This window comes from Ursus maritimus, assembly GCF_017311325.1.
Source record: "Ursus maritimus isolate PB19 chromosome X unlocalized genomic scaffold, ASM1731132v1 scaffold_X1, whole genome shotgun sequence".
Classification (NCBI taxonomy): domain Eukaryota; kingdom Metazoa; phylum Chordata; class Mammalia; order Carnivora; family Ursidae; genus Ursus; species Ursus maritimus.
Window position 1 is genome coordinate 82490163 of NW_024423319.1, and position 25170 is coordinate 82515332.

Genomic DNA, 25170 nt, shown 5'->3' on the forward strand with positions numbered 1-25170 from the left:
GTGTGTGTGTGTGTGTGTGTGTGCGCGCGCGCGCCTGTGTATGCGCGTGAGCGCTCGCGCAGTGGTAGAAAAGGGACCGGACGGAGAGCGGCTTCCTGACTCATTCATTTAAGGCGGCATTCATCTTCCATATTGTACAAGTGTACAAGTTAAGGGCAGGAGCTTCAGCATAAAGCGGCTACGATTGCGTCTCAGCTTTTTAGCTCAAGTCGTTAGCTCAACTAGCTAAAGGTGCAACCGTGGGCAGGTTACATAACTTCCCTGTGTCTTAGTTTCCTCATCTGTAAAATAGAACTATGAATATACCTGCTTCCTAGGATTAAAACAATTAATGCATGTAAAGCATTGCTACTGTGTACCTGACACATAATACAGCAGGAAAGCGCTATGTAAATGTAGTCACTAGTATTCATGCATTCCATAAATGCTTTCTTTTAATGTTATACATATGTGTACACTCCAAAGAATAATTACACAGTAAGCATTCATGTAACCACCATTCATTAAAAAGACCACCCTATCTCCACTGCTCAGTAGTGGCATGTTTGTCATAAATAAATCATGTGTACATATATATGGGGCTCAGTTTCTGAACTCTGTTCTGTTCTTAACTACTGTAGCTTTCTAACACACCTTGGTATCTGATCTGGAATGTCCTCCCATCTTGTTTTTTTTCAAAAGATTTTGGCTCTTCTAGATCCTTTGTATATCGATACGCATTTTAGAATCAGTTTGTCAAATTCCATGGAAAAATCTTTTGAGATTTCGTTTGGGACTGCATTGAATCTCTAAATCACTTTGGGAAGAATTGACATTTTCACAACATTGACTATTTCTATTAGTAAATTTAATATAGCTCTCCCTCTCCTTAGGTCCCCTTTAATCACTTGACAGTATTTGAAATTTTTTTTTCCATGGAGATCTTATACATAAGTATATTATGTTAGGTCTATTTTTATGTACTTCAAAGTTCAAATACTATTGGGAAATGATATCATTTTTCTTATTTTAATTTCTGACTGGTGCTGGTATATATTTTATAAAAATATTTTTTTAAAAATCAGTGCCTTTTCTGTTGCCAGGCTCTCTAACCCATAAATGTCCCATCTTTGCCCCTAATCACCCTCCCATCCATCCCTGCTATGGCCCCGCCCTGTGACCTTAATCTCTCTAAAGCTGGGGGAAGAGAGGGGGGCTGTGTGCAGATGGCTCTTCAACCTCGAAAGGAGGATGTCGGCTTCCGAAGGTGGGAAAGGTGAGAGCAGCCTTCCACCCCTGCAGACCCTTGGAGCAAGCCTAGGCTCTGCTCTACCCTCTGCCCCTCTGACCCATCTACTACCCAACAGGACCCCACCCCTGGAGAGCCACCAGGGGACCAGAACCACATCACCTTGTTTCCATCCCAGTCAGCACCAAACATAGCCTTATGCCACCTGAACCCTGACGTTCAGCCTGACTCAGACCCTGCCCCATGACCTCCCAGCCCCACCCATAGCTTTAGTTCCCAACTGAATCCCAACCCTAATCCTGGCCCCAACATCCATCCTAGCGCCCACCCAAGGTCCAATTCCAAAGCCAGCCCCAAGCTTAATCCTAACACAAACCTTACCAACCAGAGGGCAAACCCCCGTTAGAGTCGAAACCCCAACGTAGATACACCCCTTAGTATGAGCTCTAAATTCACCTAACCTCAACCCCAACATCTAGATACCAATACTGTTAGAGAGTAGGTCTCTGACTCTCCAAAACGAGCATAGATCAATTTTTAAAGACTAAATAGAAAGAGAGAGACAGACAGAATGAACACCTTTGATGGTGGTAGTAAGTCATGAAGGCTTGGACTCAGAGATTGCATATGTTTGAATCCCAAATCAGCCACTTCATCAAATCACCTCCCGTTTTGCATCAATTTCTTTGCCCGCAAAATGGGAATAATACTCTGTGCCAGACATTATTCTGAATTCTGAATAACTCTGGATAATTCTATGTCAAGAACTCACTTAATCGTCAAGACAACTCTATAATGTAGGTACTCAGCATTCCATTACACAGATAAGGAAATTGGAGCACAGGGAGGCTGCCTAATTTTCCCAAGGCTGCACACAGCTGTCAAGTGGTCGAGTCAGGATTTAAATTCAGACAGCTTGTTTATTCCAATGCTGGGGACCCTAACCAAGCCAGCCTACTGCCCCTCAGAGGCTAAAACAAGGCCACAGGAACTGGGAATGGCTTTAGCTGAAAACCCCAATGCCAAATTCAAAACCCATCCAAACTTAACTTTAACCCCAACCTTGATCCTAATTCTAATCCCAACTCACACACTCCACTCCTACCTGTATGGAAACCATCCAAAATCCACCACTTGAATTTAACCCTAAATTTGCCTCCAGCCATAAACTTAATCCTACCCCATGTTAATTTAAACTCCCTACCAAGTCTAACAGCAAAGGCTACTTTACTTGGAAATATAATCTCGCCCTCCCTTCTCTCAAACTCTCTCTACCCCCAATCAATTACAACACCAACTCTTACCCCCCAATTCTTAACTCAGACACCCCCCCAAATCTCCCTAATTTTACATGGTCTTCTCTCCTTCCCCCAGACACAGGAATAGGATCAGGAAGGAGGCAACCATGATTGCCCCAATACCCCCTCCCTCCCTGACTTGGTTTCTCCACACAGACACAACCCCAGAGCCTAGCCCAGCCAATGGGGCAGGCCCTGGTCCTGAATGGGGACTGTGCCCTGGGCCTCCAGCATCGGGGGGCGAAGAAACCAACGGGGCAGCGGGCCTGGAGACCCCTAAGAGAAGGACTCAGCACAGTAAGCACAAGACGGTGGCAGTGGCCAGTGCTCAGCGGTCACCCCGGGCGCTCTTCTGCCTCACCCTGGCCAACCCCCTGCGGCGGTCCTGCATCAGCATTGTGGAGTGGAAGCATCCTGGAAGGCCAGGGGCAGGGCTCAGGTGTGAGGGTCACCAGGGTACCAAGAGTCAAGGATTGGGTCAGGGCTGGAATGGAGGAAGGCTGAGGTCACTAGGGATCAAGAGTCAAGAACTGGATTAGAGGGTGAATTGAGAAAGGTGAAGGTCACTGGGAGGAGAAGGAGTGTCAAGAGTCAAGGACTAAATCAAAGCATGAGTTGGGGACAGCTAAGGTTTCTAGGGGATTCAAAGTCAAAGCCTTGGTCAAGGCAGGGGCTGGGAATGTCAGGGCTGGTTGCCTTGGGTCAAGCGTCAGCACTGGATGGGGAGGGCCCCAACGGAATGTGGGGATTCTGAGACCTATCTGCTTGGGTCCTTGACTGTCCACCTGAGGCCCTTCGACATCCTCATCCTGCTGACCATCTTTGCCAACTGTGTAGCCCTGGGGGTTTACATCCCCTTCCCAGAGGATGACTCCAACACTGCCAACCACAACCTGGTGAGGCTCGCCCCTCTCGCCCCAAGCCAGATGCAGCCCCAGTAGAACCACACCACAACCCTTCAAGCCCCCTATCCCCGCTCCTCGCTGACCCAGATGACCCTCTCGTATCCTGCCTTACCTAGGATCCTCGACTACGCTTCGCTTTCCCTGGCCGCCCTCAAGTCCCACCCCCAAATAACGCCCCACTCTCCCGCCCCGCCCCTGGCTCCGCCCTCAGGAGCAAGTGGAGTATGTGTTCCTGGTGATTTTCACTGTGGAGACTGTGCTCAAGATCGTGGCCTATGGGCTGGTGCTCCATCCCAGCGCCTACATCCGCAATGGCTGGAACCTACTCGACTTCGTCATCGTTGTGGTCGGGTGCGCGTCTGCAGGGGACACCCCCACCTTAGTTCAACTTCCTACCCCAGGCCCGCTGAATTCGGGGCTCAGGGAAATGTCTGCTTCCGACTGCCCCCATTTGGCAGCCAGAATCAGGACTATTAACATATTTTAAACTTATTTGCATTTCCAGTTACGGCGACCTGTGCTTTTCTGAGAAGGGAGGGGTGGAGGGAGGTCCCAAGCCCGCCCTCGGCCTCCTCATCCCGTGTTACCCCAACAGGCTATTCAGCGTGCTACTGGAGCAGGGCCCTGGTCGGCCGGGGGACATCCCGCACACCGGTGGGAAGCCGGGGGGCTTCGATGTGAAGGCGTTGAGGGCGTTCCGGGTGCTGCGGCCACTGAGGCTGGTGTCTGGGGTCCCAAGTGAGTGGCACGCCCCAGAGGTTGGAGGTGGGGGAGGCACGGCGGAGGGGGTTAGGCCGACCTCGCCCCTCTGCCCCCACAGGCCTGCACATAGTGCTCAATTCCATCCTGAAGGCGCTGGTGCCGCTGCTGCACATCGCGTTGCTCGTGCTCTTCGTCATCATCATCTACGCCATCATCGGACTCGAGCTGTTCCTTGGACGCATGCACAAGACATGCTACTTCCTGGGATCTGGTCAGCCATTCCACCCGTCGCGGCACAGAACACCCCCGTCCACTGGTTCCTAGGCCCCACCCAGTTCTCAGAAAAACCCACTCAAATCCGCAGGACTCGACCCCCAGGATAACAAGCCCAACCCCTTTATTCAAGACCCCGCCCCCAGCCCCGGAGTACGGCCGCCCCTTGCTAATAGCTCCGCCCCATCACAAGACCCCGCCCACAGGCCAAGACCCTGCCTGGCCCTTGACTCCATCCTCCAGAACTGGCCCCAAGTACTTAGGCCCTCTATCCAGAACCCCACCAAGCGTCGCCACCGCCCTCTTTTCAAGACACCCTTCCCAAGTCACAAGACTCCTCCCCCAGGCTTATGGTCCACTGTTATTGACAAGATTCCACGGCAAGTTCTACAGTTCTCCTCCCCAGATACCTGTAGTTGGGACTCACAACTTCGCGGTGGTTCAGAATCCTGATCTAGCAGAGTTAGGAGCTTACAGTTGCCCTTGATTTAGAAAAATCTCGAACCCTGAGTTGAACTTCTCAGGTGGGCGGGACTCCAGGGTAGCAGGGACCATGGATCCGCATGCTTCAGAACCCAAAGCTCCAGTCTTCCCACAGACGTGGAAGCGGAGGAGGACCCATCGCCCTGCGCGTCTTCGGGATCGGGGCGTGCGTGCACCCTGAACCAGACCGAATGCCGCGGGCGCTGGGCAGGGCCCAACGGAGGCATCACCAACTTCGACAACTTCTTCTTCGCCATGCTGACGGTCTTTCAGTGCGTCACCATGGAAGGCTGGACAGACGTCCTCTACTGGGTGAGGTGCAGGAAGGGCACACAGTGCGAGACTGCACCTGCTTTTCCTCCTCCCTCAGCTCAGGCGAGAGCGTCTGCCTATCCTGAGAGATGCATGTCCTCTCTCTCCCCAGATGCAGGATGCCATGGGGTACGAGCTGCCCTGGTTATATTTCGTGAGTCTCGTCATCTTTGGGTCCTTCTTCGTCCTCAACCTTGTGCTTGGTGTCCTGAGTGGGTGAGGAGCCTAGACACCTCCCCCCATACTGCCCCTCAGCCCCTGTCCCATTTGTTTTGTTCCTAGCAAACTCCTAGGCATCCTTTCAGAACCCACCTGAAATACCCCTTCATTCGGTCAGTCAACATTGCGCATCTCCTGTGTGCAAGGCACCATTCTAGGAATGGAATAAAAGACAAAAATTCCTTGTCTTCCTGGATATTACATTCTGGTGGGGAGAGACAGATAATAGCAACATACACAACAGATTGTGTATACACACACCCACCCTACCCCCCCCCCATATATGTAGGGGGTTGTGGAAATTTTGTCTTATTTCAAGTAGGCCCCAAGCCCAATGTGGGGCTTGAACCCACAACCCTGAGATGAAGAGTCACATGCTCCACCACCCGAGCCAGCCAGGCGCCCCACATATGTAGTGTTTTATATGGACTATGTGCTCCGGAAAGAAAGGAAGGATAAAGATAGAAATGGGCAAGTCTTGCCATTAGAAATAGGGACAATCAGGGCAGATCTCCTTGAGAAGGTGTCATCTGAGTAGAAATGTGGAAGAGATGAGGGAATGGGCCGTGTGGATATCTGAGGAAAGGGTGTTCCAAGCAAAGGGAAGGGCCAGGGCGAAGCTAGAAGGTGCTCGACATATTCAAAGAACAGCAAGGAGGCCCGTGGGGCTGGACTGGTGAAGGCAAGGGAGCCAGGGTGGTTCCCCCACCTAGCTCTCCATCTCCCTCCCTCAGGGAGTTCTCCAAAGAGAGGGAGAAGGCCAAAGCACGAGGGGATTTCCAGAAGCTGCGGGAGAAGCAGCAGTTGGAGGAGGACCTGCGGGGCTACCTGGACTGGATCACGCAGGCAGAGGAGCTGGACATCGAGGACCCCTCAGCTGATGGCAACTTTGGTTCTATGGCTGAAGAGGGCCGGGCCGGCCACCGTAGGCAGCCCCAGTCTGGCCCATTCCCTGCTCCACACATGCGTCAGATGGGGGCTGCCCTCCTGAGACCCCGCCCCAACCGGCAACCACTCTAGACCCAGCCCCCAGTTCCAGCCTAGTACTTGGAACCAGACCCAGACCCGAATGCCCTTCCCAGACCGTACCCAGAACCAAGACTCCAAATAAGAGCCCCCCCCCACGGCCCTAACCCAGCCTCAGGCCATGCTCCCCAACTGTCCTTCCTGTCCCGCAGGGCCACAGCTGGCAGAGCTGACCACTAGGAGAAGAGGACGTCTTCGCTGGTTCAGCCACTCCACCCGCTCCACCCACTCCACCAGCAGCCATGGTGGGGGTCCATCCAGATGGGGGAGGGGGTGGGATGGCCAGAGGAGAAAGCCAAGGGTGGAACCCTGGGGTCTTCGTGTACTGACCTCTCTTCCCACCCTATGCCCACAGCCAGCCTCCCAGCCAGTGACACTGGTTCAATGACAGAGACCCCAGGCGATGAGGAAGAGGAGGAGGGGGCTCTGGCCAGTTGTACACGCTGCCTGTGAGGGCCCCCAGCCCTTCACCCCCTGGCTGGCCCAGAACCCAGTCCAGACCCTGATGCCAGTCCTGACTTCACCCTCTAACCTTGACCCCAGCCCCTCCAACCCCAGCCACTGACTGCCTCTTAGTCCCTTATGACACCCACCTTCCATCCTCCTCTTTTCCAGAAACAAGATCATGAAAACCAGGGTCTGGTGAGTTGGGAAAATTACAGGACTCTTGGGCCCCATGACTTTGCGTGAGCCCCACCTCCAAGTCCCCCATGACCACCAGGCTACCCCATCCGAGCCCCCCAGGCCTGGCTTAGGTAGGTGATTTCAGCCAGTGGGCTCGCCTTTCCCCCCAGCCGCCGCCTCCGCCGAGCCAACCGGGGCCTTCGGGCGCGCTGCCGGCGGGCTGTGAAGTCCACCGCCTGTTACTGGGCCGTGCTGCTGCTCGTCTTCCTCAACACGCTGACCATCGCCTCAGAGCACCACGGGCAGCCCATGTGGCTCACCCAGATCCAGGGTGCGCCCCTCCCCACCGGACTGCCAGCCCTCTTCCCCAGCCCCCAATTCCCTCCACCCTAGAAACCCAAATCCAGGGTCTCTAGGGTTCCTCAGACCCCCAGACATGGCCCTCCTGCCCTAAGGATGCAGGAACCTTAGCCTGTCCCATCCCACCCCACAGCTTACACTTACAGAGCACTTGCCGTGGCCGTCAAGCTCTGTTCGCAGCACTTCTCACGTTCTTTTTTTTTTTTTAAGATTTTATTTATTTATTCGACAGAGATAGAGACAGCCAGCGAGAGAGGGAACACAAGCAGGGGGAGTGGGAGAGGAAGAAGCAGGCTCATAGCGGAGGAGCCTGATGTGGGGCTCGATCCCATAACGCCGGGATCACGCCCTGAGCCGAAGGCAGATGCTTAACCACTGTGCCACCCAGGCGCCCCAGCACTTCTCATGTTCTAACTCAATTTCTCTTCACCAAAACCTTATGTGAAGCAAGTACAAAGGTGCAAAGTACCGAGCACCAAGGTACTGAAGAATTAAATGATTAATCCCGGGACTCGGCTGGTGAGTGGCAAACCCAGGCAGGAGGCTCCAGAGTCCAGAATCTTAACTCCACACTGTCTGGACAGGTGAACGCCTCTGTGTCTCAGTTTCCCCATCTACAGAATGGGGCTAGTAATCGTATCCACGTCATGGAGTGGTTAGAAGGATTAAGTGAGTTAAAGTGAAAAGTGCTCCGAACATGGCCTGGTCCACATAAAGCTAACATCTTAGAAGTGTTAGTTCTTACTGTTAGTCATTTTAACCTCAGCCCCAGCCTGCATACTGAACACGCTTCTGACCCCAAGTCTCAAACCAGCCTCAATCCCAACTAAACCCCAGACCCTAACACTACTTTTGAAGTGGAGTTTTCCTGGACTCACAGAGGCTGACCGAGGCCCCCACCCTGATTCTGCCCCTCACCCCAGTTCCAAGCCCCTCAAAACCTCACCCACTCTGACCTACAAATGCACCCCAATCCCTAACCCTCGCCCTACCTCCAGCCTGTGTCTGGCCCGATACCAGCTACCCCAGATCGCCCCATGGCCCCTACCTCCCTACGCGTCACCGAGGAAATTGGCCAATCCAGTCCCTCTGCCCCTCTCCCCACAGAGTATGCCAACAAGGTGTTGCTCTGTCTGTTTACGGTAGAGATGCTCCTCAAGTTGTACGGTCTGGGCCCCTCTGCCTATGTCTCTTCCTTCTTCAACCGCTTCGACTGCTTCGTGGTCTGTGGAGGCATCCTGGAGACCACCCTGGTGGAGGTGGGCGCCATGCAGCCCCTGGGCATCTCAGTGCTCCGATGCGTGCGCCTCCTCAGGATCTTTAAAGTCACTAGGTGTGTGGGGCAGGGGAGGATTGGGGCCCCAAGCACAGCCCTAACAGCCCCCTCCCCAGCTCCAGTGACTATCTGCCTCACCATTCATTTAGCAAATATCCACTGAGTGCCTACTTCGTGCCAGGCACTCTTCCAGGCCCTGGAGAAACACCAGCAATCAAAGCAGACACAAGTTCCCGCCTCATGGAGATTATTTTGAGAGAGAGAGAGAGAGAGAGAGCACGAGTGGGGGCAAGGGCGGAGAGAGAAGGAAAGAGAGAAAATCTTAAGCAGGCTCTACACCCAGCTCAGAGCTTGATGAGGGGCTCGATCTCATGAACCTGAGATCATGACCTGAGCAGAAATCAAGAGTCGGATGTTTAACCAACTGAGCCACCCACGTGCCCCTCGCCTTGTGGAGATTAAAGTCCATTGGGAGGGCGTCTACTCCACTTCCATCCCCTTCCTCAACCTCAACTTCAGCTCAAACATTATTCCCAGCCCCATCTCTGAACTCACCTCCAGACTCATCTGCAACCATTACACCATCTCTAACCCCAACCCCTAGCCATTCATCATATGCAAGCTCATCTATAGCCCCAACACCCAATCCCAAGGCCAATCCCATCTCCAATCTCATCCCTAACTTGCAGCCCATCCCCATCACTAACCACAACCCCCATGTCCCTAACTCCTAACCAGTAGCCTATCTCCAGCTGCAACCCCAGACCCAGACCCAATCTCATCCCTATCCCCTCTTCTTTTTTTTTATTTTATTTATTTTATATTTTTAATGTTTTTTTTTATTATGTTAGTCACCATACAGTACATCCCTGGTTTCTGATGTAAAGTTCGATGATTCATTAGTTGCGTATAACACCCAGTGCACCATGCAATACGTGCCCTCCTTACTACCCATCCCCGGCCTATCCCCTCTTCTATCCCAACCCTCAACCACAACCTTATCCTCAACTCAGTCATCTAAAACTCCAAATACTCTTTTAGCCCCTAACCCCAACCCCAACCCCAGCCACAGTCCCTAACCCCAATCTCAGTCCCAGTCCCAACCTGAAACCCCATTCTAGCTTCATCAACTTCCATATAACCTCCATCCTAACTTAATCTCTCATTACACCTTCAACGCCAACCCTAACCCCAAACTCAACCTTCCCCTCACATTTTATTTTCACCTCAACCCAACTCCAAAGCTCATTTTAACCCAGCCCACCCCCAGTGCATTGCAAGCTGGAGTCCTGCCCTGGCTCTGACTCACCACTGGACATGTCAACCCTGCCTCCCCCATCTCTACTGCAGGCACTGGGCATCTCTGAGCAATTTGGTGGCATCCCTGCTCAATTCAATGAAATCCATTGCATCGTTGCTGCTTCTCCTCTTCCTCTTCATCATCATCTTCTCCCTGCTTGGCATGCAGCTGTTTGGGGGCAAGTTCAACTTTGACCAGACCCATACCAAGCGAAGCACCTTTGATACCTTCCCCCAGGCCCTCCTCACTGTCTTTCAGGTGGGGTCTGAAGACCATGGGAAAGGTGGGTCGGGTGGGGAGGGGGGAACCATAGGGTGGGAGGGTACAAGGAGCTTCACAGTGAACTCTCACCCCCAGATCCTGACAGGCGAGGACTGGAATGCGGTCATGTATGACGGTATCATGGCCTATGGTGGCCCCTTCTTCCCAGGAATGTTGGTGTGTGTCTATTTTATCATCCTCTTCATCTGCGGCAACTGTATCCTTGGTGCCTTGGGGGGGCTGGGTGGTGGTAGAACAGGGGGTAGCTAAGGGGATATGGGCAGTCCACAGGCAGGCTGCTTCTCCAAACTTTGCAGCCTGAGCTCACCCCAGACATCCTTCTGAATGTGTTTCTCGCCATTGCTGTGGATAACCTGGCCAGCGGAGATACAGGGACCGCCAAGGACAAGGGCAGGTGATGTCTGGCTCTGCCCCAAAGGCAGTCTCTCCCTGGGACCCCTGACTGGGTCCCCACACATACATCCCACACCACCAGAGATGCCTCGGTCACCCTGGCAATCCATATTCCCAGATCCAACCTGTTGGTCCTCATTCATTCAACGTGCATTCATTGATCACCTACTTTGTGTCAGGCCATGTTCTAGACACTGAGGAGAGGACAGGGGTCAAGGTAGACAGAGTCCTTGCCTTCACGAAGATGACATTCTAGTTGGGGAAGGGAAGCAAAATACAAACAAATGAATATATAACATAATTAAATTAAACATATGTTATTGATATATAATGAAGAAAAATAAGATGGAATAAAAGACTAGAGAGAAATGGAAGTTGCTGTTTTGGTTAGGGTAGTCAAGGACGGCCTTTACGCAGAGGTGACAGTTGAACAGACACCCAAATGAAGTGAGAGAGTGAGCCATGAAAATATCTGGGGGAAGAGTGCTTAAGACAAGGGAACAGCAAGTGCCGAGGTCCTGAGGTGCACATTCAGCACATTCAAGAAAACCCCAAGGAAACCAGTGAGTCTGGAGTGGGGTGAGCAAGGAGGAGAGTGGTAGGAGGTGAGCTCAAATGGGGGAATAGGGAGAACCCATTGGGGGCATTCTGGGCCATGGTGAGGACTTTGGTTTTTGCTCTAAGTGAATGGGAGCCATGGGAGAGGTGTGAGCAGAGGAAGAATGTGCCAGACTTAAGATTTAACAGGATCCTTTTGGCTGCTATGAAAAGAACAGACTGTGGGGATGAAGGCAGAAGCAGGAGTTTCTATGGGACCTCAGAAAGGTCTGTTCTGACTGCACTGACCCCCCTCAGCCTCACCTATCTGCTGCAATCCTTAGCAATCACTCCCCTGTTCTCTCACAGGGAGAAGAGCACTGAGGGGGCTCTTCCACAGGAAAATGGAGTGTTGGTGAGTTAGAAGCCTGGGCACTGTCTACACCTCCCATTACCACCAATACCTGTCTATGTATGTGTGTCTTTAACCCCCTTCCTCCGCCTGTGCATCCCTCCATTACTGTGTTCCTTCCGTGCCCCCCCCCCCGGGTCCATCCTATAGTGTCTCCCACACCATCAGTGACCCCCATCTTTCTGTCCCCAGGTGCCTGGTGGGGAGAATGAGGAAGAGGAGGGCAGAAAGAATGAAGGAGCAGGCAAGTGGGCAGGGCCAGGGTGGAGGAGGTGTGGGACCTTAGAGACAGCACCCATCCAGAGCTCTTGACCCCTGAGATCCTCCTCTCTGAGGAGAAGCCTTTTCTGAAATCATCCTGAAAGTAATGGGCTTAATCAGAAAGGATGAATACCTAGTATTTACATTGACATGGATGATGGAATTGGAGGGCATTATTCTAAGTGAAATAAGTCAATCAGAGAAAGACAATTATCATATGGTGGAACATAAGAAATAGCGCAGAGGATCATAGGGGAAAGGAGGGAAAACTGAATGGGAAGAAATCAGAGAGGGAGACAAACCATGAGACTCTTAACTCTGGGAAACAAACTGAGGATTACGGAAGAGGTGCTGGGTGGGGGATGGGGTAACCGGGGGACGGGCATTAAGGAGAGCACCTGATGTGATGAGCACTGGGTGTTATATGCAACTAATGCATCATTGAACACTACATCAAAAACTAACGATGTACTATATGTGGGCTAATTGAATTTAAATAAATAAATAAATAAAGGTAGGTAATGGGCTTGGTGTGTGGCCAGTAACATTTGGGATGCTGGGATTAAAGAAGAGAAACAGGGGCGCCTGGGTGGCACAGCGGTTAAGCGTCTGCCTTCAGCTCAGGGCGTGATCCTGGTGTTATGGGATCGAGCCCCACATCAGGCTCCTCTGCTGTGAGCCTGCTTCTTCCTCTCCCACTCCCCCTGCTTGTGTTCCCTCTCTCGCTGGCTGTCTCTCTCTCTGTCAAATAAATAAATAAAATCTTTTAAAAAAGAGAGAGAAACAGATTTTTGTTTTACTGCAGTACTTCTCAGAGCCTTTATTGTAAAATAGTGTGTATTGGAGTGCAAGGATAGCAATGTTCATTCAACAGACATTTCCTGAGCTTCTACTGTGTCCCAGGCACTGTCGTAAGTGCTGGAGACACAACAGTAAACAAAACAGACTAAAATCCCTTCTCTGAGGAGCAGGGAGATGGGAAGAATTTGCCGTGTGACAACCTCTATTCTAGGTGCTTTACATACGTTTTCTAATTAATTGTCTGTGTTTTGATTTTCTTCTGGTGCCAGGCATGGAGGAAGAAGAGGAGGAGGAGGAGGAGGAGGAGGAGGAGGAAGAGGAAGAGGAGGAGGGAGGTGCAGGGCATGTGGAACTCCTGCAGGAAGTTGTACCCAAGGAGAAAGTGGTACCCATCCCTGAGGGCAGTGCCTTCTTCTGTCTCAGCCAAACCAACCCGTGAGAGGCTGAGCTGGGGCGCCTGGGTAGCGCAGTCGTTAAAGCGTCTGCCTTCGGCTCAGGGCGTGATCCCGGCGTACTCGGATCGAGTCCCACATCGGGCTCCTCCGCTATGAGCCTGCTTCTTCCTCTCCCACTCCCCCTGCTGTGTTCCCTCAAAAAAAAAAATAAAATCTTTAAAAAAAAAAAAAAAAAGAGGCTGAGCTGTCTCCCTGGGGCTCTCCCAATCAACTCTGGTTCTGAGTTCTGACCACAGCCCATCCCCCACTCCCCAGGCTGAGGAAGGCCTGCCACACCCTCATCCACCATCATATCTTCACCAACCTTATCCTGGTGTTCATCATCCTCAGCAGTGTGTCCCTGGCCGCTGAGGACCCCATCCGAGCCCACTCCTTCCGCAACCACGTGAGCCTTTGGCTGGGAGCTGGGGGAACACTCCCAGGGTTGTCCTACTGGGCACAAGGAGAGGGAGGGAGAAAGAGAGGAAGGGAAGGAAAGGGGAAGGGAGGGACAGCAAAACTTACAGAGAGGCGCGCGAGCACACACACACACACACACACATACATACCCCTAGGATTCCCCTCAGTTATGACTCAGTGGCTTCCCCTATTTCTTGCCCCTCAGATTCTGGGGTACTTTGATTATGCTTTCACCTCCATTTTCACCGTGGAGATTCTACTAAAGGTAACAAATAGGCCCCCAGTCATATCCCCAGTTGCCCCAACCCACCCTACACCCGCCCCCACAGCCCACCTCTCCTGTTTCCATACCCTCCTCCCCTCTCTATCCCCACCCCTGGAGTCTAGCCTGATGTCCCCCTCCCCCTCCCCCAGATGACAGTGTTTGGGGCCTTCCTGCACCGAGGCTCTTTCTGCCGTAGCTGGTTCAATCTGTTGGATCTGCTGGTGGTCAGCGTGTCCCTCATCTCCTTTGGCATCCAGTGAGTGACCCTGCCCCCCCCCCCACTCACTCCATTCCTCCCAGAGCAGATGCCAAGCCTGGGCCAGGGCCTGAGGACTGACCCTTCCCCAGCTCCAGCGCCATCTCAGTGGTGAAGATTCTGAGGGTACTCCGAGTCCTGAGGCCTCTCCGAGCCATCAACAGGGCCAAGGGACTCAAGGTAACCCAACCCCACCCAAACCCACAGGACCCATGCCCTGCCCCGCTCCGAGGGCCAGGATCTCCCATCAGACTGACCATTTGCGTGGATGCATGGCCACACAGCCTGGACCCAACATGTAACCACACATCCCGGACCACGGATCACGTGGCCTGACCCATGTTCCTTACAAGTGACTCTAAATTCCTTACCCACGGCCACATTTCTCTGACCCGAGTTCCTGAAATGTGGCCACATACTCCTTTCTGGTAAACACTTGTTCCTGGTTGGTGCCCACATGCCCCTGACTGTATATCCCTGATCCACGACCAGATGTCCACAGCCCAAGTCCCCAAGCCCCATCTACAGCCAGAATCCCTACCCCCTGGCTGCTGCGGCCTCCAGTCTCGTTAACCATGTTTGTGGGTGCCTGCAGCACGTGGTGCAGTGTGTGTTTGTGGCTATCCGAACCATCGGGAATATCATGATTGTGACCACGCTCCTGCAGTTCATGTTTGCCTGCATTGGCGTGCAGCTCTTCAAGGTGAGAGGAAGCCCTGGAGGGTCAAGGTGGGGACTAAGGGGTGACCTGCCTGACAAGTATCCTCCCTACAGGGGAAATTCTACAGTTGCACTGATGAAGCCAAACACACCCCCCAAGAATGCAAGTGAGTGCCCCAAACCCTGCCCTTCGTGGAGCTCGGGACCCCTCCCAAAGGCCAAAGAGGCCCCTAGATCTCACCAAGGCCCCTGGAACCCTTAGAGCTTCCTCCCAAGAACTGCAGAGACTCCCTCGGTTTTTATCAAGGCCCCCCAAACCCCCTGAATTCCCCAAGGCCCCACAACAGCCCCCCAGAACTTCCCCAAGAGCTGCAGAGGCCCTAGATATCACCAAGCCCTAAGAGACCCCCCAATACCTCCCCAAAAGCCCTCTCCCCATTCTCCAGAGTTGCCTACATTCTACTCCAGACCTCCCCCCCCAGAAATCCCCAAACACTCCCCCTACCCATGGCCACTGCCACCAAATCCCAGGCTTCCATCCTAAGACTCCTGTAGAGGGTAGTCAGGCATTCCTGGTTCAAATTCATCTCATGAGACTGGGGTACATTTCTCAACCTTGCTGAGTCCCATTTTCCTTAACTGAAAAATGGGGATGAAAAGAGTGCAGATCTCACAAGGCTGCTGTGAGGAATGAATGAGTTACTGCATGAAGTGTGTATTACAATGCCAAGTTTCTACATGTGCTCTACCGAGTACAGTGCCTGGCATATACTTCGTGCTGATAAATGTTGATTATTAGTATTACTTTTTCCTGAGAGGTAACGATGATGATAATGGTGAAGATGGCTAACATATGTGGTACCAACTATGTGCCAGACACTATTCTCATTGAGTGACTTAATGAATCCTTATAACAAGCCAGGAAATATGTTCTGTTAGTATCCTTATTTCATAGATGGGGAAAACTGAAGCACAGAGAAGTTAAATGCCCAAGGTCACCCAGCCAGTAAATGGGGGGGGGCAGGACTTGAACCCAGGCTATCCAGCCTCACCACTATGCTCTGCTGCCTCCATTCTGGAGACCCCAGTCCCCTTTCCCCAGCTCCCCACCCCTGCTCACCCACCCAGCCTGTCTGCAACATCCACAGGGGCTCCTTCCTGGTCTACCCTGATGGAGATGTTTCACGGCCCCTGGTCCGGGAGCGGCTCTGGGTCAACAGCGATTTCAACTTTGACAATGTCCTCTCAGCCATGATGGCCTTGTTCACTGTCTCCACCTTCGAAGGCTGGCCTGCGTAAGGAGCAGGGCCCCAGGGATGGTCAGGGGATAGGGCAGGAGTCTCTAGGCTTGGATCTCCCTGAGGATGGGTGGGAAGGTATCTTGGGTTGTGATAAAGGTCTCTTGAGACTGGATAGGGTTTTCCGAGGACTGGTGAGCACATCAGAGGACGGTGTGGGGGTCCTCCAGAAGTTGACTGGGGGTGCTTTGGGGACTGGGTAGGGGGTGTCTCCATGAATTAGCTAGAGGTCTCTGAGGAAGTCTAGAGAGTACTGGGTAGGATTTAGGGGGGACCAGGTAGAGGTCTGGAGGGGGGCACTGGGGGAGGTCTCAGAGGAGATGGAGCTGGAGATTCAGGGGTTTTCCGAGAGCCGTCCAGATCTTTGGAGTTCTAGTTGAAGATCTTTGGGAAGATGGAGCAAGGAATTCAAGTTGATGGGACAGGATTTAGAGATCTTTGGGGGCTTATGGGGGAGTTCTGGGGAGCTGCATGGGGATCTCCAGGTGGCTGAAGAAGGGAATTTAGGGGTCCATGGGAACTTAAGGGATTTGGGGGTCTTGGAGGACTGGGGTGGGGATTCTCTAGAGGGTTGTATGGGGATCTCTGGGTCTCCAGAGAGCTGAGACAGGGGATTTAAGGGTCTTTGAGGTCAGGTGGGGTTTCTTGGGGTATGCATGGAGGTCCCAGGTGGTTAGGTCATGGAATTTGGGGTCTTTGGGGTACCAAGCAGGAGATTCTAGAGTGTCTGTTATAAGGTGTCTGGGGGCAGGTCTCAGGGGGCTGGGATATCTCCTCACCTACTCCCACTGGTTCCCCAGTCTACTATACAAGGCCATCGATGCAAATGCAGAGGACAAGGGCCCTATCTATAATTACCACGTGGAGATCTCAGTGTTCTTCATTGTCTATATCATCATCATTGCATTCTTCATGATGAACATCTTTGTGGGCTTTGTCATCATCACCTTCCGTGCCCAGGGCGAGCAGGAATACCAAAACTGTGAGCTGGACAAGAACCAGGTGACCTCTGACCCCTCACCTTATGGCCTCCAACCCCTCCCCACGACCCTCTTGCCTTGGGATCCCACTGCTCACTCATGCCCTGCACCCATATGCAGCGCCAGTGTGTGGAGTACGCCCTCAAGGCCCAGCCACTCCGCCGCTACATCCCCAAGAACCCACACCAGTATCGTGTGTGGGCCACTGTGAACTCTGCTGCCTTCGAGTACCTCATGTTCCTGCTCATCCTGCTCAACACGGTTGCTCTAGCCATGCAGGTCTGAGCCCCCCACCCTGACCCCTGCCAGACACCTGACCCTATTCTGTCCACACAATCCCCTGGGAACCATTAGGAATGCTTTAGGCTGCAAGTAACAGAACCCCCAACTGACAGAGACTTAAGCTATAAAAATATTTGCCACATTTCTTCAAATCTAAGGCCAATAATTGGAAGTTGCATCCTGACTTAAGAGATATAAGAATGTGAGGAAAATGGCAGATGGCCATTGTAAGTTGCCATTGATTGTGAAATGCACCCCATTTTCAGAGATTCTAAGTGTGAAAAGATGTGCATACTGGAGTCAACAAAATATGGTAGCTACCTCACATAACAAGAAGTGTAGAGGTAGGGTGTTTGATCATTGTTCATCAGGTATCCAGGCTCTTTCTCCACCACCATTCTTAACAAGTTGGCTTTCATTCTCATGATTGTTGCTTCATGGTCACGAGATGACTGCCACAGCTCCAGGCATCAAAACCACATTCAAGGCAGGAAAAAGGAGGGAAGGTTGCACCAGGGGGCTCTCCTCATTTGAGCCTTTTATTGGAAAGCAAAAATAGTTTTCATGGAAGCTGCCCAGTGGCAGCAGACTTCTGTTTCTGTCTCATTAGTTGGAAGTAGCTGCAAGGAAAGCTAGGAAATCTAGAGCTGGGCTTTCCAATACCCATATTGGGATACAGACAGTGTGAGGGGTTTGCCCAATGCTTAGTGCTACCACATCTCCAGACTCACCTCAGTCCAAGCCAGAAAATATTTGGTTATGGGTGAAGAGGTCTCTGACTCTCAAGCTCTGTCCTCACACCTGGCTTTCTCTCCCAGCACTACGAACAGACTGCTCCCTTTAACTACGCCATGGACATCCTCAACATGGTCTTCACTGGCCTCTTCACTGTTGAGATGGTGCTCAAAATCATCGCCTTCAAACCCAAGGTGCCCCCTCTAGCCCTAGACTCCCCTGCAGTGGGTAAATTCCTTGGGGTGGAGCTCATTGTAGAGCTCTCAGGGGGGCAGCAACCAAGGACTCATAAGACCAGGGAGTAAGAGGGATCCAGATGTAGGCCCGACATGTGGTCCAAGCTGGGCCTTGCCTCCACAATATCCCCTATCACTTCTGGCCCCCTATGTAGCTTGCTAGCTCTGAGAAGACAAGGCTCTGCTTTTTTCCTGTCTACAGCATTACTTTGCTGATGCCTGGAACACATTTGATGCTCTTATTGTGGTGGGCAGCGTAGTAGACATTGCCGTCACTGAAGTCAACGTAAGGACTGGCCTCTCCACTAACCCAACCTTCCCCCACCTCAACCCCAAGGCTTTCTTTCACATGAGCAGGTGCTTCTCACTTACCTTCACCCTACCTCTGAAGACTCAGTGCTCCTCATTCTAGCTCTATATCTCCCAAGTCCCTGTCGGGTTTAGCCAAAGTCCCCCTCCACCAGCTCCTTTATTCCATTTGCAACCTATCCTCTGGCTCTGCCATCTCCTGAAATGACTCTCTTATTATTTCTATTATTTCCTTCATTGCCTCTACATCCCCCTCCATTGGCTCCATCACCTCCACCAACTCCTGCTTTGGCTCCATCGTCTCTTCTGACTATTTCGTTGGCTCCATTTCCTCCAACGACTCCACTGTCTCTGACGCTGGGTCTTTCACGGCTCTGTACCATTGGCTCCATCATCGCCTCCATTGGGTACTACATGGCTCTATCACCTCGATTGACAATGCTGCTGGTTCCATGTCTCCATCATCTCCATGAAACCACTGGCTCTCTGCCGTCATTTCCTATACCCTCTCATTTCCCTTCCACCCTCACTGCCAACTTTTCCCACAACCATCTTGATCCACTACCCTATAAACTTCTCCATCATCCCTTGATTAATGACTCTACCATCCATTATCCCCTATATCTGCTACATCGTTTCTCCCTTTGTTCGTTTGGGCCTGTGATCTCATTCTCTCCTCTGTCACCTCTGTCTTGGCCATATCTCCCTTCAGAATGGTGGCCACCTTGGCGAGGTAGCCCCCACCTCACAACAGGGACCCTGCTTCTTTCCACATCCACCCTCCCTTCCTTTCTTCCTGAGAGTCCTTAGAAATGCTCCCTGACCATCCCGGGGCTAAGTTCTAAGGGATTTGGGGGCTTGGAGGGCCAAAGCATGAGACAGGGAGGTGGCTGGGGCAAATGTAGACTGATCATACCTACCACACCCCCAACCTCAGAGCTCTGAGGACAGTTCCCGCATTTCCATCACTTTCTTTCGCCTCTTCCGAGTCATGCGGCTAGTCAAGCTTCTCAGTAAAGGTGAAGGAATCCGCACATTGCTCTGGACATTCATCAAATCCTTCCAGGTAACCCCCCATGCCTTTGACCACCCCTCACCCCCATCTCACACCTCTCAGCCTGTCCTTTTATCATCCCCAGAACTAAATCTCCCAGTGTGCCATACCCATCTGCAATTTACCATTTCTGGTTTTCTCTGTTTTTCTAGGCTCCCAATTCCCAACATGCCTTGGCCTCACTGACCTTATTCTATTGTATTTGATACCATGTCCACATTTGGGAGACACTGGTAGTCATGGGCACTTTGGGGATGGGCCACATCTCTCTGCAGGCCCAGGCTTGAGGGAGTAGTGCATTCTGGGGCTTACAGTTCTCTGCCTGGACCTGAATATCTATCCTCCTCTTCACCCTCATAGGCCTTGCCCTATGTGGCTCTTCTCATCGCAATGATATTCTTCATTTATGCAGTCATTGGGATGCAGGCAAGTGGCGACCCTAGGGAGCATCCCTCAGGCACTCCTCGGCTGAGGGGTGTTGGGTAGGAATTCACCCACATTGGGGGTGGTGGGTTGAAAGACAAGCAGAATGACACTGAGTCAGTCCACACATCTGAGAAATGGGATCGGCAGTGTCTGCACGTCAGGGTTGTGAGGATCTTTTGAGTATTAGAAGTTGTGAAATGGGTGACAACCTGTGGAGGCATGGGTTTGCCCCTCTGCCACATGCCCTGTGCACCCACAGATGTTTGGCAAGGTGGCTCTTCAGGATGGCACACAGATCAACCGAAACAACAACTTCCAGACCTTTCCACAGGCTGTGCTGCTTTTGTTCAGGTGACATCTACCCCCCTCCACTGCCATCTTGGTCCCCGGCATGCCCTTGGGAGCCCACACACCCTGTCTGGGCCCCAGACTGCCTGAGCTGCAGAAACAACAAGGCAGCATGGGGCTCCATTTTGCCTGAGACCTTTTATGTATGGCTGTGATCTGAAGAGTCTTGTATAATAATCTAGCCTCAGCCATCCTTTTTCTGGCTGTAAGGTGTGTCCTCTTCTTAGGCCTCAGTGCCCCATCAGTAACATGGCGATACCTGATGAACATGACTGTCATCATCATGGCCACACCGGCTTTTAAAATATTGAAATGCTTTATGAAATCTGTGCCAGATGTAACCCCTGGCAAGAAGTGGGTCACCCCTCCACCCCTCCAGCCCCCACAATGCCACTTGCCATGATTTCATAGCCTCCCCTCCAGGATGGCCCCCCTGTGTGACCCCCAGGTGTGCCACCGGTGAGGCATGGCAGGAGATAATGCTTGCCAGCCTTCCCGGGAATCGGTGTGACCCTGAGTCTGACGTCAACCCTGGCGAGGAGTTTACCTGTGGTAGCAATTTTGCCATCGCCTATTTTATCAGCTTCTTCATGCTCTGTGCTTTCCTGGTGAGGACCGTTTCCCCACGACTACCACCACTGTCATGGGGGCTGGCCCTAAGGGTCTGGGGACAAGGTGGGGAGCCCAGATCTTCAGAGTGGGTGAAAGGGCTGGTCTGATAAGATCAACCCAGAGACTTGTGACCCGATAACCATAAGTTTAACTCAGTGTCCCACCAACCCCCCATACCTGGCTCTGCCCTTTGCCTAACCCCCACTGTTCACTGGCCCACAGATCATAAATCTCTTTGTGGCTGTCATCATGGATAACTTTGATTATCTAACCAGAGATTGGTCCATCCTGGGCCCCCATCACCTCGATGAATTCAAGAGGATCTGGTCTGAATATGACCCTGGAGCCAAGTATGGCCCGTAACCATATAACTGGGATTGCAGGACAATGCACTGCTCCACCCAGTCCCCCCAGCCCCAGAACCTCTGACCTGTGCCTCCCATTACCTAATCAATAGATGCCCCAAGATTCCCACTGCCTCTGTCCTCTGTCTTCCCCAACTGCCCTCGGATTCTTCCTGGCAGACTCTGGGTTGTTGGGGAGGGGTGGGGGGAGGAAGGTAGCGATGAGCTGGTGGAATCTTCAGAAAGGGATAGAGGTATCTCCAATCCAGTGGTACCTTCCACCCACCCCCGCCTACCCCAGGGGCCGCATCAAGCACCTGGATGTGGTTGCCCTGCTGAGACGCATCCAGCCCCCCTTGGGATTTGGGAAGCTGTGCCCACACCGAGTGGCCTGCAAGGTCTGTGCACCTGCCCACCCTCCCTGCCTGAGAGGGCTGTCCATCACACGGCAGGGGTGGGCAGGGACCCTGTCTTGGGTGGGGAGGGTGTGTTTGGTTTTCTCTTCAAAGGTCTCTGCCCCTGGGCATCCAATGCCTTCATCCCTGGCATTTGCTCAAAGTGGGTCCATGTCCCTGGTGTGTGTAGAGACTTGTGGCGATGAACATGCCCCTCAACTCAGATGGGACAGTGACATTCAATGCCACACTCTTTGCCCTGGTTCGGACATCCTTGAAGATCAAGACAGAAGGTGCATGGGAGGCATGGGGAAGGGGCAGGAGCGGGAGGGCCCCTGGGGAGGGTGCAGGGATCAATCTCATTGAGTGATGGGCCTGGCCCCTGGCTCTGAACCTCAAAATGGGTAACTTTGGCTTCTCCAGGCCTGTTTTACCACCTGTTCAATGGGGGTGGTGTGTGACTGCAGTAGAAGCTTATGAAGCCCCTTCCAACAGGGAAGGAGTGGCTGTGAAGGGCTCCTCCTATTGGCTCATGCCTCACATCCTCTCCTGATGCAGGGAACCTGGAACAAGCCAATCAGGAGCTGCGGATTGTCATCAAAAAGATCTGGAAGCGGATGAAGCAGAAGCTGCTAGATGAGGTCATCCCCCCTGCTGACGGTGAGCTAGCTCCACCCCAATTCCTTGAGCCCGCCCAAATGTCAGATGATTGCTCACCATCACAAAACTAGCAGTGGATGGAGGGAGGGGGAGAAGGGAGTCTATGCTGTGGGTAGGGGGAACACAGGACCCCTGTGTGACCTTGCCTCTTCTCCCTTGCCTCCAGAGGAAGAGGTCACCGTGGGCAAATTCTACGCCACATTTCTGATCCAGGACTATTTCCGCAAATTCAGGCGGAGGAAAGAAAAGGGGCTACTAGGGAGCGAGGCCCCCTCAAGTAGCTCCTCTGCCCTTCAGGTCCTCAGAGAGGGGCCTGGGTGGGTGGGGGTATGTGGGAGCACTGCGGCTGAGGCTGACTGCCCTCTTGATCTCGTGCAACCCATGTCACAGACGAGGAAACAGAGGTCCCAGGACTCACCGAGGGTCAGGGGTGGCTGAGGGACCCCTTACCCCACCCCACACTCCTGCATGGGAAGCAGGCTTATGAATGGGCGAGTTTGGACACTGAGCTGCCTTGCTTCCCTATTTTTCTACCCCCACAGGCTGGTCTGAGGAGCCTGCAGGACTTGGGTCCTGAGATCAGGCAGGCCCTCACCTGTGACACAGATGAGGAGGAGGAGGAAGAGGGGCAGGAGGGAGAGGAGGAGGAAGATGAGAAGAACATGGAAACGTACAAAGTGAGGGCAAGTTTTCACTCCCCTAGGGAATCGATTGTAAAAAATACTCCCGTAATTTCTTACGTAACTTTGACATTGCCTTTGGGGAGGAGGCCCCCAGAGAAGCCACCTTACAACAGGCAAACGTTTATTTGATACCTACCATCCACTGTTGGAGGGTGAGACCCAGATTCAGCCCCTACGGAGGTCATTGGAAATAAACTCCAAGTGACTTGTGTACTGACCAAGTGACTTAGATGTAACACGAATGGCAACATTCAGTCCTGTGACTTCTACAGGCCCCGATGGGCTCCCAGCCCCCATCTCGCAGGAGCTCCGTGATTTCTGTGTCTCTGCCTGTTGGGGACAGACCTCCAGATTCACTCTCCCTTGGGCCCAGTGATGACGATGGGGGGGCTCCCAATTCCAGGCAGCCCAGTGGACTCCAGGCTGGATCCCATGGCCACAGGTATGGTCAAGGGTCTGGTGGGACACTGTAAAGGAAGGCAGGGACTGGCCACTACACAGGAGCAAGGGGGCCTTTGAATGGAAATTTGGGAAGAACGGAAGGGATTCAAGGGCTCAAATGGGAACAGAGGGTAAGAAGGGATTCATATGAGAAAGGCAATGCAAAGGTTTAATACGAAAAGCACGTAACACGGAACTAAATGAGTTTAAGTTCACATCCTGGCTCTGCCATTTGCTAAGTGACTGTGGGCTAGTCACTTAGTTTCCATGCTCCTCAATTGTGTCACCTGTAAAAGGGGGATGATAACAGCACTTACCTCACAGAGATAATGCCAGCACCAACCTCACAGAGATAATGCAAGAATGAAATGAAGTCACACCTAGCTTTTATAGCCTCCTCCTCACCTCCCCCAAAACACCCCCAGTTCCTGTGTTGAAGGTGTCTCTTCAACAGGCCAACTTCCATTTTTTTGAGATGTTGGGTCCTTCCCATGAGAAACACCTATTAAAAGAAAACCCACGTTCATTTTAAAATGATGACAGGTTGGGGCACCTGGATGGCTCAGTCAGTTAAGCATCCGACTCTTGATTTCGGTTCAGATCATGATCTCAGGATCATGAGATACAGCCCCGAGTCAGGCTCTGCACTCAGCGTGGAGTCTGCTTGGGATTCTCTCTCTCCCTCTTCCCCTGCGCCTCCCCCAGTCTCTCTCTCAAATAAATAAATACATAATTAAAATATAAAAAATAAAATAACAGGTTAACTTTATGTTATGTGAGTTTTCCCAATTGAAAAAAAAGAAAAACCCTAAAAGCCCAGTGTTTCTGTAGAGGATGGGGACATGGAACAAGAAGGAACCAGGAGCCCAGGGCCACACAGTGGGGGGATCTGTGGGGAGATCTGGTCTGTCTAACTTGCTTCACCTTCCCCAGGAGAAGCTCTGGGGGTTTCATTTTCACCATTCCAGAAGAAGGAAGTTCTCAGCCCAAGGGAAACGAAGAGCAGGAGAATAAGGACGAGGACGAGGAAGTCCCCACCAAGGACCTTGGCCATGACACGTAGGATGACCCCATGAGCCACGTGCAGGAGGGCAGGACTAATGGGACCCCATTGCCCATGCCCAGGCCTGAGCTCACCCCCAGCCCTCTTTCCCGCACAGGCTCTCCTACCTAGACGAGCAGGCAGGGACTCCCCCACGCCCCATCCTTTTGCCACCCCATAGACCCCAGAGACACCTGGATGGGCACAACGCACCACGCCGCCGTCTGCTGCCCCCCACACCTGCAGGTAAGAGCAGGCATGGATCCTGGGGGCCCCCCAAGAGCCAGAAGGGCAGAGGGCTGGGGTGGCACTGACATTCTTCTTTGCTCCCCCAATGTATCTCCCTCCACCCCCAGGTCGGAAGCCTTCCTTCACTATCCAGTGTCTGCAGCGCCAGGGCAGTTGTGAAGATTTACCCATCCCAGGCACCTATCATCGTGGGCGCAACTCGGGGCTCGGGAGGGCACAGGTGAGGTGGGGAATGGGGTGCTGAGGTCTGGAGGGGTGGAGTTAGCCTGGGCTGAATTTATCAAACACACCACATGTCTTCTGAAGAATGGAGCACGTGTGAATTCACAGAAGCAAAAAAAAAAAAAAA

General features: G+C 52.5%; 1 protein-coding gene across 3 annotated transcripts in view; it reads left to right on the forward strand.

Moving 5' to 3' along the window:
• Positions 1–1230: 1230 nt before the first annotated feature.
• CACNA1F (calcium voltage-gated channel subunit alpha1 F) overlaps positions 1231–25170 on the forward strand; it is a 25347-nt gene continuing 1407 nt past the window's right edge. The window contains exons 1-46 of one of the 3 annotated variants that reach the window (XM_040631648.1): positions 1231–1292; positions 2918–2935; positions 3317–3422; positions 3643–3782; positions 4027–4169; positions 4252–4404; positions 5005–5201; positions 5314–5417; positions 6155–6345; positions 6599–6691; positions 6802–6895; positions 7062–7088; positions 7241–7401; positions 8538–8763; positions 10057–10264; positions 10364–10484; positions 10601–10682; positions 11588–11633; positions 11823–11874; positions 12962–13127; positions 13403–13532; positions 13752–13811; positions 13961–14067; positions 14160–14247; positions 14663–14770; positions 14842–14894; positions 15876–16022; positions 16826–17027; positions 17126–17284; positions 18106–18216; positions 18461–18544; positions 19280–19300; positions 19505–19633; positions 19982–20047; positions 20307–20398; positions 20844–21003; positions 21230–21357; positions 21653–21749; positions 21937–22039; positions 22305–22406; positions 22573–22703; positions 22949–23083; positions 23362–23531; positions 24464–24589; positions 24691–24818; positions 24929–25041. In XM_040631648.1, coding sequence (XP_040487582.1) covers positions 1231–1292; positions 2918–2935; positions 3317–3422; positions 3643–3782; positions 4027–4169; positions 4252–4404; positions 5005–5201; positions 5314–5417; positions 6155–6345; positions 6599–6691; positions 6802–6895; positions 7062–7088; positions 7241–7401; positions 8538–8763; positions 10057–10264; positions 10364–10484; positions 10601–10682; positions 11588–11633; positions 11823–11874; positions 12962–13127; positions 13403–13532; positions 13752–13811; positions 13961–14067; positions 14160–14247; positions 14663–14770; positions 14842–14894; positions 15876–16022; positions 16826–17027; positions 17126–17284; positions 18106–18216; positions 18461–18544; positions 19280–19300; positions 19505–19633; positions 19982–20047; positions 20307–20398; positions 20844–21003; positions 21230–21357; positions 21653–21749; positions 21937–22039; positions 22305–22406; positions 22573–22703; positions 22949–23083; positions 23362–23531; positions 24464–24589; positions 24691–24818; positions 24929–25041 — 5340 coding nt within the window. Of the gene's footprint in view, positions 1293–2682; positions 2936–3316; positions 3423–3642; positions 3783–4026; positions 4170–4251; positions 4405–5004; positions 5202–5313; positions 5418–6154; positions 6346–6598; positions 6692–6801; positions 6896–7061; positions 7089–7240; positions 7402–8537; positions 8764–10056; positions 10265–10363; positions 10485–10600; positions 10683–11587; positions 11634–11822; positions 11875–12961; positions 13128–13402; positions 13533–13751; positions 13812–13960; positions 14068–14159; positions 14248–14662; positions 14771–14841; positions 14895–15875; positions 16023–16825; positions 17028–17125; positions 17285–18105; positions 18217–18460; positions 18545–19279; positions 19301–19504; positions 19634–19981; positions 20048–20306; positions 20399–20843; positions 21004–21229; positions 21358–21652; positions 21750–21936; positions 22040–22304; positions 22407–22572; positions 22704–22948; positions 23084–23361; positions 23532–24463; positions 24590–24690; positions 24819–24928; positions 25042–25170 lie in introns of all 3 variants that reach the window. The other 2 variants (XM_040631640.1, XM_040631645.1) reach the window with 2 other exon arrangements.